This window comes from Brassica rapa, chromosome A10, assembly GCF_000309985.2.
Source record: "Brassica rapa cultivar Chiifu-401-42 chromosome A10, CAAS_Brap_v3.01, whole genome shotgun sequence".
Lineage (NCBI taxonomy): Eukaryota > Viridiplantae > Streptophyta > Magnoliopsida > Brassicales > Brassicaceae > Brassica > Brassica rapa.
In genome coordinates this window covers 2,183,832-2,205,284 of record NC_024804.2, presented here as the reverse complement: position 1 = coordinate 2,205,284, position 21,453 = coordinate 2,183,832, and the positions used below count along the sequence as shown (strand labels likewise).

Below are 21,453 nucleotides of genomic sequence, written 5' to 3'. Positions count from 1 at the left end.
TTACTGATAAAGGACAAAACCCACTTGTTCAAATGGACTGACAAGTCAGTTGTTGAGGAGATTGAAGACTTCCAAGACCTGTTTGACGTGTTACTCGTTGACAATTCCGAGTTTCAGAAATCAGTGAGAGCTGGTGAGGCCATGATGACACGCCATGAGAGTAGAATTCAAGAGATGGAAGATGCAATGTGCCATTGCGAAGAGAAGACCTCGGAATGCATTAGGGAACTTAGGGGCATAAAAGCTTTGTTTGTGTGTTGTTTGGTGATGGTCTTCTTGTACCATATCTATGCATGATGTTCAACAAAGGCAGCGACTTCGCGCACAACTACTTTTATGTGCTTCCTCAACTTGTTGTTTCTTATTTTCAAAGAAGTTAAGACCATGTTTCTTGTTATTTCGAGGTGATCATCATCTACTGAAACGAATTATTTTGCAATTACTTTGGTTGTTACTAGAATAAATCGATTTGTCTCTATAGTTTAGCAAATACCAAATTGTCAAATAGGTTCTTAAACAGAAGATCAAATTGTTTCAAAAGCAATAAAGAAAAAAACAGAGACAGATGCAGACACATAACAAACTAGATGGGTAAATCGCATGTTCCTCTCTTGTGTCCTTCAGTTCCACAACGGCTACACTTATGCTTTTTATTCTTCTTTGATCCTTGAGAAGATGCGATCTTGTCTTCTACTGATTCATACCTTCTCTTTACTGGTCGACCAGCACTCTTTCTTGTCTTTGGTGGTAAAACCTTTGCAAGTTTAACCTCAGCAGGGACATTCCATTCTGACTCTACAACTGCTATTGGATTAATGGAATCTGCATAGGCGGTTCTCCACGCTGCAGTGCTGTATAAGGCGTCAGTGAATCTGTGCACTTCCATACCTGTCAATCTCAAAAAAAACTTGATCAATATGAAGTCTATATGATGAAAATCCCGAAAATAAATAATTCTCAAGTATTCATGTGTTTATACTTCCATACCTCGTGAATAAATTGCAGGAATGGCGTGTCGGCAAGGAATTTTTCCTATATCATACTTACCACATGTGCATGTTCTTCTTTCCAAATCAACATGACAATCATATATGTCTCCTTTTACAACCGATCTGAAGTTGTCAACCTTGTAAACCTGGAATCCTTTTGCCTTCACAATTCTCCTATCAATCTTTCTCTCCACCTTAGCGGTTAAAGGATCTAGATGCTTTGAGCTTAACAAGCGACGCTCATAGAACCATCGAGTCAACAGTTCTCTTATACTATCAAGCAAAGGAATAACCGGATATTCTCTAGGTATTCTAAGAACTGAATTTATAGACTCTGCAGGGTTCGTGGTCCTAATGTCATACCTGGAGCAGGGAAGAGAGAACGAGCCCATTTGCGCACATCAGCCTCCCGTAGATATCTTCCAAGCTCAGGACTCATATCAAAAATTTCGGTGATACGTTCTTGAAATTCAGTGTATCTATATGCCCGTGAAGCCTTTTCTACCAACGCAGTCAATCCTTTTGTCTTGAAAAATGAGACCACATTGGTCAATAAGTGATGAATGCAAATTCCATGTGCTGATCGAGGGTAGACAGTCCCAATAGCTTTAGAAATAGACGCATTTCTATCTGAGACAAAAGCTAGGTCTTGACAATCAGCAATAACCACTTTCAACTGTCTGAAGAACCACCCCCATGAATCGTCATTCTCTGAATCAACAACCCCAAATGCAATCGGATACAAATTAGAGTTACCATCTACAGCAGTAGCAACAAGAAGTGTCCCTTTGTATTTATTTTTCAGAAAAGTTCCGTCAACAACAATCACCCTTCGCATTGCATTGTAGAATCCTCTAACTGATTGCCCAAATGACATAAATAGATACATGAATCTTCCCTTCTCATTAGTTTCATAGTGAGTATGCGTACCAGGATTTGCTTCTTTAATCATATGCAAATATGCTGGTATTTTAGAGTAACTGCGATCTGGTATACCTCTAGCAGCTGCAATAGCAAACTCACGAGCTTCCCAAGCGTGCCAATAAGTAATCTCACAACTATGCTCCATTCTCATAAATTGAATGATGTCATTCGGTTTTGGGCCATCGTTTGCATCATCAAATCGATGTTGTATCAGAGTCCCAATTGTTCTTGCTGATGCTGTTTTTCCGAATTTCCTTTTCTTTGAAGGAGCACATGAATGTCTTCCATCACATTGGTTGATCATGAAATATGTAGACCCATCTATTCCTTCTGCACGCACAGTCCAGTTGCACAATGCATCTTTACATCGAATATACCACCATTTTCTCGTGGATTTGATAACAGTGTAATCGAAATTATTCTTCATCGCTAAAATTTCCATTGTTGCCTTCAGAACCCCTTTACTTGTGAAAATTTGATCCTTCTTCACGAAGTCTCCTCTCCAAGCTCGACCATCCTTATCACTGTCTCCATTGTTTTGACAAAGTTCAATGTTTTCACTCCTTAAAGGACCGCAACCATCTGCAGCGACATGATTCGTTCTTTTAACAAAAGACTCCTTTGACGGCTTGACAAACTCTGCTCGATTTATCTCAGGAACTTCTTCATCCTCAACATTACTTGAATCACAAGGCTCCTTATTCAAATCGATATTGACTCGTTCCTTTTGATTTACACCAGAAACAGAGAACATCACACACAAGGTAGTAGACGATTCCCTCTTTGCATAGCCCACAAAATTAGATGCTTGCCGATCATTGGTGATAATAATAGGAGGATTCCCTTTTTGATTCAACAACGAATAACTGAACTCGGCATTAATGGCATTATGGTCCACCCCATAATCCTCACACACCATTATCTTGAGCTGCTTCAACGTAGTAGTAGTTGCTAATGTTACCATTCGACCACGCCTTTCTTTGTCTACCACGAAACTCCAGTCATCACCGCGACTACACATCCATTCACCCGATTTGACATAGATTAGAACCATGTTGTATTGATAGAGAAAAGAGAGATAATTATGTCGATGAAGAAGAGAGAAACACAAAGAACGACGACAAAAGATCGTGGGAGAAGGAGAAAAACGTGGGAGAAAATATTCTTGGAGATATTTAGGGAAGATTTAGTTTAGATTTAGGAAACATCTTTAACCGATTATGGAAGTTTCCATATTTTTCGGATTTCCTGTAAAATGTATAACCTATGTAAGTCAGAACACAGTAGAGTAGATGTGAAACATATTCTTCCCTAGGCGCCACATAAGGTAAAAGACAGACCACATCATGGCTCCAAATATAGATAGGGTATATCAACGCATTGTGGCTACATGTCGTAATCAAGCTAAAGGTATAAGAAAGACATCTTTCTTGATTATAACGTAACGTAACCTAGCTTTGGTTAGAATATATAAGAAAAGATAGGTTACGTTGTATACCAAAGATATATCTATGTATAAACATTAGTAGCCGAATTCTAGACTAAGTAGATGACCAGAATGAGTATTGTAACTGTAGCTAGAAGATGAAATAAAATATGATTCATTTAAAAAAAAAAAAACAATTTAAACATATATATTGTCATACTTATGTTTCCAATAGTTTTGATATTTTTTAACATTTTTAAAATTCAGTTTACTATTTTTTCTATTAAAAACGGGTAAAATATGTCCAGAATTGTCCAAAATATGAGAAATCCTATTGTGACAAAAAAAAGTTCAAAGTGTCCTATTTTTCCAATTTTCCCTTAAATTAATCATCAAGTGAATATTTTTCTCGTTAGGTAATCTCCAGTCGAGTGAAGTAAAACCAAAAAACAATAGTAGTAAATATATTACTTGTTTATTAACGAAATCCAGATCTACACAAATTTAGAGCTCACTATTAAAAGGTTTTGTCAACTATGCATACACGTTCATCTTATATATTAAAACAGAAGTCATGACTTCTTTTCATGTGTGATTTTTTAAGTTTGGACCATTCCTAGAAAATATCATATTTTACATAAGTTCATTATTATATCTTTTAATATATTTATCTTTTTATTTGAAATACAAATGAATATATTTAAAATGTTCTAACAAAATCTTTTTAAAATCTTCTTAGAATCTTTCTTAAATTTACTTTCAAAAATTAGTTAGTTTTAATTTAAATTATCATAAAATATAATTAGAAATTAAAATTGAATATAGTTTTGGTTTATAAACGAAAATTTAAATAAAATAAAATTAATTAATTTCACAAATACATTTACTAATAATTTTTAAAGATTTTGTTAGAAATAAATATTTATATTTATTTTAATTTTTTTCAAATTTGTTTTCTAATAAAATAAAAATCATGATTTTTTGATGAGTGATATTTTTATTTGGACCATCATTTAAATTTTATAATAAATGTATATCACTAATGCTAATATACATAATATTTTTAACTACTTTAATCATAATATCTTTTATTTTTAAAAAAAAAATTAAAATTCTAACAAATCTCATGAAAAAGATTATAATAAGATCTTAATTATCATAAATTGAATATAAATATTTTCAACTAATTTTGTAATTAGTAATGAAATGTTACTAAAAGAATAAAATTATATCCTATTTTATCAATTTTATAATAATATCTATCATTTTAAAATAAAAATGTTATACTGAACAAAATATGATAAAATTATTTTAAATTGATAAGTTAACATATTTTATTTTCATAAATATAAAATATTTATGCTAAAAATATAATATGTTGGAATAACGGGTTAATATTAGTAAACTATATAATACATGTATAAAAATTTAACTTATCTTAAACTTTTTAATATACAGTAATTTATTATATAAAGTTAATAAACATTAGAAATTACTAAAAAAATCTAGCGATTTTAATTACGGATCATGATTATAAATAAATTAAATACAAAATTGTTTTCATATATGTTGTTTCATGCATTAAAAAATTTAGTTTAGTAATCAAACGCAAATTCAATAAGACAAATATATAATAAGCAACATATATATATATATATGTGATGAGTTTAATTTACAGCATGAAAACTATAAAATTATTATATTTGGCATAATTATACAAACATTTAAATATGTGAGTAACATTAAAAATATATAATAATTATGTTAAACAAATGTCTACATATATAAATGTGAAAATATATACCCGCACGGTTGTGCGGGTGGAAATCTAGTTTGAATTAAAGGCTGATAACTTACCATGGTCACTTAAAGCTATAAACAAACTTAATGTATATTAAAATACAACGAGTGTGTTGTAAATGAACAACAAACATAATCATAATGACTTTTCATGCGATAATAATCAAAAGTTTGAACTAAACTCAAAGTCGTCATTGCATATTAATAAACAAATTCTTTTTTTTTACTAAAATTAATAAATGTATTCTTCCCCTCCCATTATATTTAATATTTCATTCTTCCAAAATATAGATAAATACTGAGAGATTTGTTTCTCTTAATGGAACATCTCTCCATGAGAACTCTTTATATAAGAAGAAGCATACATCTTTTCCTAAAGGCAAAGTTACATCTTTTTCTAATAATAATATGGAAACATTCCTAAGCTAGATATGTTTTCTTTTTTTTCTTTAACCCATCAAACTTCACTTTAATGAGTTAACTTGCTCCTCAAGTTAATTGGAATTATCTAATATTCTCCTCTTTAATTCCAACTTGAATCTTAGGAATGTTGATCTTCTGAACTCCGATGAACTTGCATAGATCGTTAATAGGTGCATCGCATTTCTTCGATACGATGTTGCATCAAAACGTGAGTATAGATGCTTCACTGCTTCTCCATGACTCTCTTTTAAGCATTTGATGATGTTTCGATACGATGTTGCATCAATCTCAACCTCCTCCTCTGCCTTTGATACTTCCAAACTCGTGTGCATCGGAACATGAGTATAGTTACATGACTCCATCTTCGTCTTGACAAGTATACCTTGCGCGTATCCTTATTGTTTGATGTGAATGCCATCAGCTCCTTGCGTTACTTCTATACCAAGATAGTATGTAAGCTTCCCGAGGTCTGACATCTCAAATTTTCTTGACATATCATTTTTGAATTGCTTGATAACTTTGAGTGAAGACCCTGTTACAAACAAATCATCAACGTATATAGCTATGATCAGAAGCTCCCCCTTCTCTTTATTTTGATATACCGCAGGTTCCTTGGTGCACTTCGTGAACTCCATCTCCTTGAGAACACGGTCGAGTTTGATGTTCCAAGCTTTCGGAGCTTGACGCAAACCGTATAGTGCTTTGCTAAGTTTGTACACATGATCCTCCTTTCCTTTTTCCACAAAGCCTTCTGGTTGAGTCACGTATGCATCCTCATTTAAGTCTCCATTCAGGAACACAGTTTTCACATCTAAGTGATGGATCTCCCATCCATTAGTTGCTGCTAACGCCAAGAGTAGTCGTATGGTTTCTATCCGAGCAACTGGTGCAAATACTTTGTCGAAGTCTATGCCTTATTGTTGCACGTAGCCTTTTGCAACTAACCTTGCTTTGTATTTGATCACGGTTCCATCTGCATTCCTCTTGATCTTATAGATCCACTTCAAACCTATCGGTTTCACACCTATCGGCTTCTTGATGAGCTTCCAGGTCTTGTTTTTGATGATAGATTCGATCTCTGCCTTCATTGCATCGATCCAAGCTTGTATCACTGCAGCTTCGATGTAACTTTCTGGTTCACCATCGATGGTGAGCAAGAGTCTGCCACCTTCAACTTCAGCGAGTAGGATGTAATCATCAAACCGCTTTGGTTTTCTAATGTTACGGCCATATCATGATGTTACATGATGATCTTGGTTTGCATCGTTGTTCTCTGCTACTTGCTCTTGTTCACCTGCATCTACAACTTCTTCTTCTTCTTCATTATTGTTTTGCTCTTCGTGGTGCTGGTGATTTTGATACTCATCATCATCTTCTTCTTCTGTAACATCAATATGAGGAAGCTTGAATGATTCTGGTTCTTCATCCACGTTTTGCTGCGGTGTATACGGTGCGGTGAGATGTCTAGTTACACCGTTTTCTTCACAAAAACGAATGAACTCAGAAGATGTGAACTCTCCTCCTCTATCGGTGCGAAAAGTTTTGAGTTGTAGCTTCGTTTGATTCTCCACGTACTCCTTGAACTTTTTGAACCGATCGAACGCTTCACTCTTCTCTCTTAGCAGCATCGTCCACATATATCTTGAGTAATCATCAATTAAGATAAATACATATCTATTGTTTGCTGGTGTTGATGGTGATATCGGACCGCACAAGTCACCATGTACCAACTCCAATGCGTGTGATGCTCGATACTTTGCTTTAGGCGGGAAAAACTTCCGAGTTTGCTTCCCAACTAAGCAGGCGCTGCACACATCTTTCTCGTATATCAACTGAGGCATACCTACTACCATCTCCTTGTCTACCGTATTCTTCATGACTCCAAAGTTCACATGCCCTAGCCGTGCATGCCACGTCCATGTAACATCAGTTTCTTGTATTTGAAGACACTTCGGATACTCAACCTCCATTGGCGCCTTGTACAATCGGTTTGGTTGCCTTGCAACTTGTAATAATAGCCTTCCACGAGGATCTTTAAGCATCAGTAGATCTTCTTACATATTAACTTCACAACCCATCTCGGTTGCTTGTCCAAGACTTATGATATTGTGTTTAAGACTTGGGATGTAGTAGATATCTTTGAGTGCTCTTCTCTCCCCTGTTTTTCCGATGAATGTGATCGAACCTTTCCCAACAATCTCGACGTTTGATCCATCACCGAATTTGACTTTGCCTTTGATGCTCTCATCTAGGTTTGAGAAGAACTCTCTCTTGCCTGTCATATGGTTACTTGCACCATTGTCAAGGTACCATATACTCGTATTTCCATCGCACTCATCAAACCTCTTAGGAAACACTCTCTCTTCGTTGAGGAATACTACTTCATCCATATATAATGCATGTGCTTCTTGTGTTTCCGTTAGGTTAGCTTCCTCTCTTGGTCGTGTTGGACAATGTGACACGAAGTGCCCCATCTTGTCGCATCTCCAGCATTTAACTTTGGAGTAGTCCTTCTTGGTCTTGTTTGAAGCTTCTCCTCCTTTGTTATGACCATCAGAACTATTATACTTTCCTCATCCTCTTCCTCGCGAGTTGTTATGGCTTCCACGACCTTGTGCATTCTTCTTTACAAACATTAGCTTCGATTGATCTTCATCTTAGGTTTCTTCTTTGATGCGTTCTTTAAAAGCCTTCAATCTCCCAACAATGTCTTCGAACCCCGTTGAATTTAGATCCAACACTTGTTCTAACGAAGCTACTATGTGAATAAACTTCGTTCTTGGAAGTCCCTTCAGAAACTTCTTTACCAGCTTTGATGTTTCCATTATCTCTCCTAACGCGGCTGCTCTCGATGCTAAGCCTGAAAGTTTTCCTGTGTAGTCATCCACCGTGTATGTGTCTGTCATCTTCAGTTTGTCGAACTCAGACATCAAAGTCTGTAACCTTGCTTCTCTCACGCGATCAGCACCTAGGTTACGGGTTTTGATAGTTTTCCAAATCTTCTTCGATGTATCATGTTCTCCTATTTGAAGTATCAGAGTTGCGCAGCGGAAGCGTGGTGGGCCCATAACCCAATTGTTGAGATTGCGAAATCTCGTGTCCAACTCTATCTTATCTTATTAGTACGATATTATCCACTTTGGGCCTTAGAGGTTGGCCCGCATGGATTTACTTTTGGTTTCCTTTCCAAAAGGCCTCGTACTATTAGAGTTGGACATCTCTTTATATATTAGACACTCTTTGTCTAATTATCCAATGTGGGACTTAGATTGACATCTCTTATTCTCCCTTTCAAGCTAAGGACCACACACCTTGTGCCCTTTTCCTCTAGCGAATCATCTCGGTGCCTTGTCGCATCTTCGACATTCGATACCCTTAGTCGCAAGGTTACTTTGAGTTTCTTTGAGGATGCTCTTCCCACAATTCCAGGGTATTCTTGACTAATCTCTGTCGAATCTCCCTTTCCACCTTGAAGGGTTCCATTCCTACTCGAAGGGTATTTTGGTCTTCTTGCAGATTTTCGTCAAACCGCTCTGATACCAATTAAAGTTGCACAAACACAAAGATTATAAAAACTAGCACTTCTTATTAGATTTAGAAACTCTCTCAAAACTAAACCTTTCAATTGTGTTTCTCTTAATGGAACATCTCTCCATGAGAACTCTTTATATAGGAAGAAGCTACATATTTTTCTAAGGGCAAAGCTACATCTTTTTCTAATAATAATATGGAAACATTCCTAAACTCTATATGTTTTCTTTTTTTTCTTTAACCCATCAAACTTCACTTTAATGAATTAACTTGCTCCCCAAATTAATTGGAATTATCCAACAAATACAAACATAAAACACATAAACTAAGATTAATGACACATTCAACTATTTGTTCACGGGCATTTTTTCTTCCTTTCATCCCGCTTTTCATTTGTGTATAGACCTTTGTTTTTTTTTTTGACTAAATTGTGTATAGACCTTTGTTTTTTTGTTATTTTTCAAAACGAAATTAGTTTTGATCAAAAGTAAGACTATTGTTTATATTTCTATTTTTGTTTGTTTTTAATATTATAACATACATGTTTTAAGCACGTGAGACTGTTTTTTTCAAACAAATATATGTATATATATATATTTTTTTAATTAAAAAAGAGATATTTGTTTATTAATTGAAAGAAATCATATTTTCAATAAATGTTGCGGATGGGAACAATTTGACATTGAAATTTTTTTTTATGATAGTCATTTTTATGTTTTTGTCACAAAAATAGCATTTAATAAAGAAAATGACCAAAATAAATTTTATTAAAAGGTAAAAATATGTTTTTACCCTATGATTAACTAATTTAGACTTAGAGTTTAGAGTTAAGAGGTGATGTTTTTTGGATAGGGTTTCAAATTAAAAAAAAAATAAAAAATAAATATTAAAATTTTCAAAATAAAAAGAAACTATTTTGGTCATTTTATTTCTTGAAAACTATTTTTGTGACAAAAACTTAAAAATTGTTATCCTAGAGAACTGCCCATTGACATTTGACAAATAGAGTGTGACAAGATTTTGTTGAAAGTGATGATTTATATTATAGTGGTTATCATTACAATATATATGTGTGTGTTTGTTCTAAACTGCTAATTATAGGATCTACTTATTTATCACTATTTTTATTTAAAACAACACTTTTAAATTTCAATTGCAACCAAAGTTTAGACTTTGAGTAATTAAAAATTAACAAATTTTAAATATTTAATGTTAATAATTTTAACACACAAGTTTTCATATTTTGTAAGAGAATCTGATCATGGTATTGGATAGAGACGACCAGATCAATCAACTATATTGAATGCGAATTTTCATGGCCGGTATGAAAGAACGAAAGAAATAATGAAAATGAAAAACACAAGGCTACTACATTCTACTTGAAGGTACAACTTTATTGATACGAATATTTGATTTGTTGCTGTTGGCTGTCAAAGACAGAGCCTTTTAAGATGTCGTTTCCACTTCCTATTGATGAATATTTGTATTCTTATCTAATAGTATCACCAAACTTTAAATTTATAACTTGGACCGTTGTGAATTATACTTATATTAATTATTTACTCTGTGTACATGTTGTTAATGCCGTGCGATCACAAGTATTTCACATCATTGCTCACTGGCTAAATATCTAATCATCTCTAGTATCCATTACCATAAGAAACCCACTAGAATTCAAACTTAGATTTGGTGGAAAATAATAGACGGATAAAATCATGTACATCATCAAAGCAAAGTTACAACGAGATCAGATAAATTTTAACGTCTTACATCGACCAGAATTCACAATAAAAAAAAATTATGTCTCAAATTTAGATTCAAAAATGTAGTGAGAATTATTAAATATAATTGCACTTAAAGATACAGTATTATATCAGTAAAAGAAAGTTATTATGTAGATATTTTACTAAATTTCTTTGAGATGCCACAATTTACAACTTAGTAGCTTATAGGAGCTCTGCACATTATTTAGAGGATACTCCGTCCGTTTCAAAATATAATATGTTTAATTAAAAATATACATTAAAAATTTATATTTTTGTATAGAAAATATCATTAAAACTATAAATTAATGGTATTCAACCAATTACAAAATATATTACTAAATATGATACACAATTTTTAATACAGTAAAAAATTACCTAGAAAAATAAAAATAATTTCTAGATTGGAACATCAAAATTCTTTAAAACATCATACACTTAGGAACATAATGAGAGTATTAATTATCGTTAATTGATCTGTTGTTTGCTTTATGTTTTTTTTAGTTGTTTCTTCAGATCTCTCTCAACCTCACATTGTTGTTTCTTTGTCGTTTACATGGATGCAGAATTACCGATTTGGTTACAAAGTCAACATGAATCTATAAATTCTTTGCTGTAAAAAAAAAAAGATAAAGTGATTGCATTTAATTTCTAAGAATACTTAATAACTTAATAACCTAGAATTGAAAGTCAAGTGCAATGTTAAATACGCGTATTTACTACTCCGGGGACAAAAGGGCTTTGAATTAAAACCGATTCATAGCACGAGAGACACCTTGCCCAATCAACCTATTTACTGACCCTTTCATGTTTCCTCTTTTAAACTTCATCTCTAGAGATTGTAATAGACCAGCAGATGACCTTGCTAACAACATCTCCAAAAGACACTCTATAACTTCAAATATGAAATTTTTTACTCTTCAAAAATAAATTTCATAACTTCAAATTTGAAATTTTGAGGAGTAAAACTCTATATTTGAAGTTTCACTTCTCATCATATTTATATTTATATTTTGGTCCCTACAATTACACATCACATTTATAATTCATAAATATTTTATTGTTTATTATATTTAATCCTTATAAAAATTATATCTCATAAATATTTTTAAGTTTTATTTACAAAATTTAAGTTTACACATAAAATTAAATAAAACTTTAAAAGAAGATTTAAAATATTTAAAACTAGATTTAGATAACAAAAATATACTAAAGAAACTTAACAAAAAAACTTTTAAAAAATTACATGAAGACATAATTATCACACGAATTTAAATATTACAACAACGCTAATAATCAGGTAAGTTTGATCCGGAACCTTTAAAATTTCCAAATATTGTCCAATTTTTTTTGTGTAGCTGAAGATGGTTGTTGTTGTTGTTGATGATATCTTTCCGTACAATTCTTTCTTGTTCATATTGAATATAGTCACGAGTATTAATATCATCGATAAAAGTTAGTGTTTTAGCAATATTTTATGTTTCTCTTTTACTTTTTTGTTATGATCTAATGTATTTACAAGTATTAATATCTCCTAATTTCAATAATTGTAATCTCTAATCTACAAATTAAAAATGAGGAGAGCTATTTTTACTTCGAAATGCACTAGTATATCATATATTCATTACGAAAATCACTTTATAGAATAATATGGTATTTTGTTTGAAGTTTAATATTAACTAAGTTATTTTGTTTAAAATTTTATATTTTATTATAATATTTTATTAATTAATATTGTTGTAATATGTTTATATATGTGCTAGTTATTTATAAAAGTTTTATGAATTCAAACTAGTTATGATAAATATAAGAACCATATTATAAAATACATATAGTTTTGAAGTTAAGTTTAAAGTTTTGTTCTTAGAGAAGAACACCTTTAAACTTCAAATATAGAATTTTAGAAACTTTAAAATAGAGTTTATTTCTAGAGATGCTCTAAAGCAACCCTATCATCCTTTATTCTGGCCCAAAACTCTATTTAATTCGCATTAATAAAATCAGTTTGTTGCTCAAAGAAAAAAATCTGTCACGTATATGTACTCACATGTGTGTGTATATCAGGGTAAAAGAATCAAGCACTATTTGTAGTTGTAGTTTTTTTTTCCAGTTTTTAGTTTATACCATCATCTATTTGATCCAAAAAAAAAAAGTTTATACCATCATCTATATGATGTTAGTTTGATGTAAAACGATACTCCTCTGTTTTTATTGGTGCTTTTAACTTCTTTTTTTTTGTCACAATATTGGTGCTTTTAACTAAAACTACAAACAGAGGGAGTACTTTCATAAGAAATATAACGTGTATCTGAAACAAAGTAACATTTTGAACGTAAGATGCAATGACATTATTTTATACCCAACGAAATAGACAATCGTTATATCTTGTTTGTATGTCCACGGGAAACAAATTGGACTAGTTCGGATATGACATAATGACATATACTTTGTTTTAAACCCGACAAGAATACGTATGTTCTAGACTTGTAGAAAGATGATATATTATACATATAAAAAGAAGAATACGTTTGTTGTAGTAGACGCCAACACATAATAATAATACCGTATGTTATATGTTTGTTGTACTAACAACAAGATTTCATACATTTCAAACGAAAAAGAGAGATTGATGTGATCAGTATTATTGCTTTTAGAAAACTATTGAAGGTTCAGCGAGTCGAATCCTTGTAATAATCTCTGTTCCAACGGGCAAACATGCAGCTGTTAAAAACTATCGACGCCGTTTGACCTATTTTTTCTTCTTCTTTGTTTTCTTCCTCACTTGTATTACTATTTTATTCATCTAAATTTTTTGTTCCAGCAGAAAATGCTTACGTTTCTTCGCTCATTACGAGAATATACTATTTTTCAATATTGCTTCAAAAACTTTCTGTCATGTTAATTTGATTTTAGATATATGTTTAAAAAATAGATCATTAGATTAAAGGTCTCAACATTATTATTTTAGTGTTTAGAGTGGAGTTTTGGGGATATAGTTTCCAATTTTAAAAAATAAAAGATAAATAGTAAAATTTTAGTTAGCAAAAAAAAAAACATTATTATTTTAAGTTTATTCACTTGTTTTGCTTGCTTGCTAACAAAACAAAGTTTACTAGTTTAATTAATATATTAATAAAATATCCAATATATGACCTTGACCAAGACAAATGTGCTAGGTTAGTACATTAACGGCGTCAGTTGCCGTTAATCCCATTTACCAAAATATATACTACAAGGGAATCTCTTCTCTCTCACCATTCAATCACTTCCATCTTTTTCAAATCTCCTTTTCCCACTCTCTCTCTCTTTCGCTTGAAGAACAAGATTGGTATATTTGTTACAACGGGCTAGTTTATCAATATCTTTCACAAATAAAGAAGAAGAAGGTGATATCTTTGAGGTTGATATCTCGAAGAAAATGGGGAAGAAAGAGCAGAAAGATCATCATTCAACAGTAGAAAGCGACGACAAAGTTGAAGCTGTTCTTCATCTCCTTCGTAAACATTCTCCTCTCACTCTTTTTTTTTTTTTTTTTTTTTTTTTTTTTTGACGTCAAAAGGCCATTCTATTACTCAAACTTGAGGTGGTCTGGGTAACCAAACCGGAATAGAACAACCAATAAAAAGTAACTCCCTATGGAAGGATCTTGCAGTCTTAGCTAAAAAATCTGAAATCTGATTGCGCGCCCGTGGAACATGAATGATGCTGAAGTCCGGAAAGCATATCTGTAATGTCTCTATTCTCTCCAATTCTGTCGCAAAGCTTGGCCAATCTTGAGGGTCCTTTAACATTGCAATCAGCTCCTTGCAGTCTGTCCCAAAGTTCTGGCATGTTGAATGTTGAAGCATATTTTCCATCGCCCACCGCAGTGCTTCTACTTCCGAATGCAAAGCTGATTCACGTCGAGTGAAATTCTTTGTTCCCATAAGTTGAATATTCCCAACACTGTCCATCCATACCCAGCCGCATCCGCTAAAGTGAGCAGAAGATGTCCAAGATCCATCTAGCAAGCATATATTACCCAAACGTATGACTTGGGCTATCCCAGGGATATTAGCTTGAACCACTGGTTGTAACACTAGTTGCACCGCTTCAATAGCATCAAACCATGCATGACATTCACTCTCTGCGTGTCGAACTAGCTCCAATGGATCTCTATCTATTCCTCTGAAGAGTTTGTCATTTCTAGCCTTCCAAATGTACCATAATATCCAGGGATAAGGATCCCTGTCTCTTTCTGGCTCGATGATGCTATTCTTCCTCCAAAACAGATAATCCATATTTGTGTAGACACTTGATACCGGAAATATATCAGGGCTTGTTGGAGTCGATGATAATGACCAGACTTGAAGAGCTGGCGGACATTCAAAAAATGCATGGGTCACAGTTTCCTCTAATTCTCCGCATCTTGGACAGTAATTGTCACACCTCATATTGCGTCTTGTCAAGTTCCTCGTTACAGCCACATGACCAGTCAACAATTGCCATATAAGATGACATATCTTCTTTGGCGCCTCTATCTCCTCTCACTCTTAAACAGGTTTGTTTACTAATTAATTATCTCACTGATCTTTCCATTAATCTATCAGCTTTTTTTTTTGAAGTGCTGGTTTTTTATATTCTCGGGTTAATAAATATTGCAGGAGAAGTTCTGTAACAGAGCTTGTGTCAGTAGATTCTTGAGAACAAAAGGAGACAATGCGAAGAAAGCAGCTAAACAGTTAAGGTCTTGCCTTTCATGGAGATCTTCTCTTGGCATCGGTATATACTCTCTCTATTAACCTGTTCATATATATATGTTTTGAAATGTATATATATAGTTTATGGAGGCACGTATATTCAAAATCTGTATATATATTCATATATTCTTGTATGTTTTTTTTTCCTTTTTTTTTTTTTTTTTTTTTTTTTATTTTTTTAAAACAACTCTTTATTTATTTTGCAAAAACAAATTACAAACCTTTAGACCTACCTTTACCAAAAAAAGAAAAGGAACAGGGACTTAACAATACCCTTAAAAGATACTTAACCAAGTACCCAAATAAGTGAGAGAGGAGCTGCTTGTGATTCTCATGTTCCTAGATAGGGGATATTCTTGTATGTTAATATACTTGTATAGTTGTATACACGTATATTTACTACACACACGTTACATCTTCAAGGTGCAAAGCTTTATTTAATAGACTGTCTAAAATTTTAAACTAAAAACGAGAGGATAAAATCATAAAGCTTAAAGTACGCATGACGCAGTGTATAGATGATAGATTGGTTAGTGGTTAGCGTTTTGATATTTGTATATCTTCTGTGTAATTAGAAAACAGACGTTTCATTGCTTTTCTCGTGGTTTGATGTGTCCCATGTTTGAACATCTTATATATTAAAACAGAAGTCACAACTTTAATTCATGTGTGATATTTTTAAAAATGGACCCTTTAGATATTTCATTTATTTCTTAATAACATTTCTTAATCATTAATGGATCATTTAAAATAATATCAATCGAATATCATAACAACTCTATCCTATATATCAGTTCAATTTATGAAATGATACACGTATCACATAAAAGAAATTAAATTATGTCATCAAATCATGAGTGAACTCCTAACTATGTAAAAACTATGTAGCACATATGAACTTGTCGTGCTCTCTAATGACCATAGTTCATCACCTTAAGAAAATATTATAACAGAAATATTAAATCACCTAATAAATATATACAGAACCATTATTAAAATGAATCACCTTAATTTTTTAAAAATCTCTGTTATCTTAAAGTGAACTCCTTATGGTGTCATGACCTTCTAACAGAGTCATGACCTTCTAACAGATAAGAAGTTGTGATCTCTAATTTGGATCTATCGTTCATCACAAATGAATGAGGATTCAATTTTGTTTTTCAATACTTTCCAGTCCAGTTACCCAAGTACCTCAAATCAATGTAATATGAAATTTTGTTTTTTTTTTTAAATTAGTCTATCATAACATTGAAGTGTTGGATTTCCTAATACATGATTCATATTGATCATAAATTCATATTAGTTCATTTAAAAAAAACCCAATCGTACCTAACCGGTTCATAATAATGTTGACTATACAACCGATTCTAAATATATATATATACAACCTAAGCCACCAATTTTGAAAAACAAAAATCGGTTACAGTATAAGAATATACCTAAACAAAACGATTTATATGCCATAAACTTTTTATATTTGTTTATAAATCAGCCATAAAATCCTCATAATGTATCTTAAATATATATTTTAACAGTAAACGATGAGCATAACTAAATCAAGTAAATCTTACCTATTAAAACATATCCATAAACGTGTTCTATTTTATTTTAAATTCACAAATCAGTTATCCTCAAATTCACATAATCAATCTATGCTTATTTACTTTTAATAAATCAAACCTACGGTAACTAAATCTTATATATTAAAACAGAAGTCATGACTTTAATTCATGTGTGATTTTTTAAAAAATGGACCATTACTAGAAATCAGTTATCATTCATTTATTATTAATTATATGGCTTAACTTATATCATTGCTAATAAAACGACTCCTACAAAACTGGCTTGGTTAACAAACCAACATTAGATTTCTTAATAAATTATACATTGGATCTAGCGTGGTATAATTGAAGCTGATTGACATATGATTGGTAATCGATTCCACCAAGCTACCATCGTATACATGCATTTTAACCATTTCATAGATCTTGACCATCGTATACTTGTATTTTACTAGCTGTATAAACATAAACCATTTTAACCATTTCATAGACTAATACATTTTCTTATTGTTTTAGAGTTTTGGTATGTTATACATGCTGTTCATGTAATAAACAAAACCAACTCTTATCTATTAAAATAGAAATGATGACTTTTTTCATGTGTGATATTTTTATTTAGATCATCATTTAGAAATTTTATTAAATGTATTTTCTTAATACTAATATAATATAAAATTTATAATTACTTAAATCGTAATATCTTTTGATATCTTTTAAATTAAAATAAAAAATATCTATATTTAAAAATTATAACAAATCTTTTGAAAAAGATTATAACAAGATCTTACCTGTCAAAATTCTACATAAATATTTGCATTAATTTCGTCGTTAGAAATAAAATGTTATTACAAATTAATATATATATATATATATATATATATATACTGTTATCTCTTATAAAATGAAAAAAATATAATCATGTCATATTTTATCTATTTATAATAACATCAACCATTTTAAAAGAAAACCATTATATGGAACTAAATATGATAAAATTATTTTAAATTGATAAGTTAATATATTTTATTTTCATAAATATAAAAGATTTTATGCTAAAATATAATATGTTGGTAGAACAGTTTAACATCAATAAACTATATAATACATGTATAAAATTAACTTATCTTAAAATTGTATATATACAGTAATTAATTATCTAAAATGAATAAACATAAAAATTGATTTCTTTGAATTACGGATCAAGATCATAATAAATTAATTACAAAAAAATATTTTTGAATATGTTTTTTTGTGCATAAAAAATTGGTTTTAGAATCAAACACAAAATCAATATGACAAATATATAATAAAAAGCAATATATATGTGATGATTTAAAATAATTAATTTACAGCAAATTATTTTTAAAATTATTGTATTTGAAAAAAATGTATACATATTCAAATATATAAATAACCTTAAAAATATATACTAATTATATAAACTATTATATATATATATATATATATATATATATATATATATATATATAAACTTGAAAATAAATACCCGCACGGTTGTGCGGGTCGAGATCTAGTTGAGCGTTAAAGTGAATATCCACTCATTATAGCACCCACTTAATTTAATTAAACCTTTTCTATTTAAAATTTTAAGATTCTTTTAAAATTTATTTTATTTTCTTATAATATTTACAGAGAGCTTAATCGCTGACGAGTTCACGGCGGAGCTAGCTGAAGGTTTTGCTTATGTAGCCGGCCTTGACGACGAGTGTAGACCCGTTTTGGTAACTCAGTGTTTCACCGTTTTTTCTTCTTTTGATGATTTGGCTTATTTTCTGTAACCAAAACCTAATATAGTATACTTTGTTTTCTCTTAGGTTTTCCGCATTAAACAAGACTACCAGAAGCTACACACGCAGAAGCAGTATGTATAAATTAACCATACAAATTAAAGATAAAAAATCAAAATAAATTCTCGATATTAATCTGTATTGCTTTTTCAAAATAGGTTGACTCGTTTGGTGGTATTTACATTGGAGGTAGCAATCTCAACCATGTGCAGGAACGTCGAAGAATTTGTCATCCTTTTCGATGCTAGTAAGTTCTCTCTTTCTTTTGTTTACAAATTTTTTTGTCTAAAATCATTTTTAGATAGGAAAAAAAGTTTCTAAATAAAGGTGAAAAGTGAAAAAAATTCAAAATATAGGTAAACTTTTTTGATTTTGTCTTTTTATCTTCAATGGAATTTTTGTCATGGTAAAAGATAAATGACTACTTTTAACTAAAAATGAAGTTTGGTAAAAATTGGGGACCGGAACATGTCGGAACTCCGGCAGGAAAGTGGGAGAGGTAACGATCTGATATGTCCGTAGTGTCCTTGTTTAGTCACGGTCACACACCAATCACTATCTCAATTATTGAGGGCATTATTGGCATTTACATATGTCAAGCTTCTACATCTACAACAGTGGCAGTACTTTTCAACTTTGATAGGACTCTTTAGCTTTTCATTAAATGTTCCTCTTTTGATCCTCTGCAACTCCACAGTACACTCTTTTACTAGAAGTAAAAAACAGGAGTTGTTTTTTTTTCATTAAGATGATGATTCTTTGCAAGGAAACATTTATTTTATTTTGTTACACACGTTAATTACCTGGTTAGCTAATATTTTTGAACCTTATGAAATGTCAGGCTTCTTCAAATCAGCATCAGCCTTCATGAACATACTTGTGATTACACTCAAAATAGTTGCAGAGTATTATCCTTGTCGTCTTTTCAAAGCTTTTGTCATCGACCCTCCTTCTCTTTTCTCGTACCTTTGGAAGGTAAATAATTTGATCATTTCAGTTATTAATATTATTTTTACTGTATACTATATCGTAAACTAGCTATACATCTAATACGATTGAATTTTGAAACTTACTTCTTTTTTACTTGATAAGAATTTGAACTTACTCAGACATGAGTCAAAGTGTTAGTTCACCTATCTAAAGTAACGTACACTGATACTTGACGAGTTGACAGTGGATACTGATCCTCTGCGCTCACGTGTAGGGTATTCGTTCATTCCTGGATCTCTCGACGGCCACGATGATTGTATCGATGCAGAATTTCCAAAACTCGTTTGACTACGACGACTTCTCTTCTTCATACCCATCACGAGTCTCCTCCCTCCGTTTCGACACGTCATCAATAAAATCAACGGACAAGATCGGCTCCTGCGCATCCTCTAGGTTCGCCTTCACCGTATCTCGCGACGGTCTCGACACGGTCAAACCGTGGTGCCTCACGCTGACCGACACGTCATCATCGAAGCTAGGACACACAGGCGCGTACCTCTCACCGCTAAACGCGCGTTCTTTCTCCTTCGCGTCACCCGCGGCTAGGCGCGAGCCCATCGGTGGACCCAGGAAAAGCTTTTTCGCTTCCACGCCAATGCCAGCTAGAACGACTGACTGTCACTCTATAGGAGGAACTCTCCGTGACCCGCGGGTACCTCGCCCGTCTTTCTTCCAGTCTCCGGCGGTGTTTTTCCGGCGAGAGTCACACGTCAGCAAAATTGAGAAACCGAGGGATACGTTCGTTCCTTTCCTCAAGTTCTATCGTAGACCGTACGATGAAATGACTTATAGGTCAAAGATGCGGCCCCCACTCGGTGGTCTCGTCTCTATTGTTTCAACGCAGATTAGACGCCGCCACGTGTCTTTGTCTCAACGGTTCTAGCTTATGAAGCTATAGTTCATTCACCTCATGAAGAAAGTACGTAGTAGTATATAACTTTCGTTGCCATTTTGTTACAAGAGGTTTCCATTATTGTTGACTTTTTCTATCGTGTTAGTTCGTCACATGTATTTTTAATAATTTTATTGATCAATTGTTTATTTATTTAGCAGTTTTCTAATGGTTTGATTTCAGTTATCTATATTGTCCCAATCGTTTGAACTTTGAATGCGTTGTGTCAAGATTATGATTTGAACTTTAACACTTTCGTAGCTTTTTAATAGATGATGATTATAATTAATAATTGCCATGGGCACATTTCGGGATAAGCATGCAACAACAACAAAAAGTCTTCGCTTAGACAACGTGGTCGTGACGGAGAATGGCTCATTGGGAGAATTCAAATGAGAACATGCGATGTTACTGTTGTTGTTTTATTTGTTAGAGGATACAAGTACCTACATGTGAACCCCATTATTTCCTAATCATAAAATAAAATAAAAAGCAAACCGTTGACAAAACAAAATAATCTTATAGTAGTAAGAAAACTGAAGAAGGTGTAAACAGTTTAGAGTTGTTTCGATTATTTTAGCTAAAAAACAAATAAAGATACATTTG

General features: G+C 32.2%; 2 protein-coding genes across 2 annotated transcripts; one reads left to right on the top strand and one right to left on the bottom strand.

Moving 5' to 3' along the window:
- Nucleotides 1-455: 455 nt before the first annotated feature.
- On the bottom strand, nucleotides 456-3,998 carry LOC117128905. Its single transcript, XM_033281724.1, has 2 exons — nucleotides 988-3,998; nucleotides 456-888 (listed from the first exon to the last, which is right to left on the bottom strand). Exon 1 carries the CDS (start codon nucleotides 2,965-2,967, stop codon nucleotides 1,315-1,317), a length of 1,653 nt encoding a protein of 550 aa, XP_033137615.1. The 5' UTR covers nucleotides 2,968-3,998; the 3' UTR covers nucleotides 456-888; nucleotides 988-1,314.
- Nucleotides 3,999-5,036: 1,038 nt separating this feature from the next.
- LOC103844131 (CRAL-TRIO domain-containing protein C23B6.04c) lies at nucleotides 5,037-21,000 on the top strand. The gene is made up of 7 exons (XM_033282179.1): nucleotides 5,037-14,374; nucleotides 15,492-15,617; nucleotides 18,811-18,899; nucleotides 18,993-19,039; nucleotides 19,124-19,212; nucleotides 19,807-19,940; nucleotides 20,170-21,000. Exons 1-7 carry the CDS (start codon nucleotides 14,275-14,277, stop codon nucleotides 20,836-20,838), a joined length of 1,254 nt encoding a protein of 417 aa, XP_033138070.1. The 5' UTR covers nucleotides 5,037-14,274; the 3' UTR covers nucleotides 20,839-21,000.
- The last annotated feature ends 453 nt before the right edge of the window (nucleotides 21,001-21,453 follow it).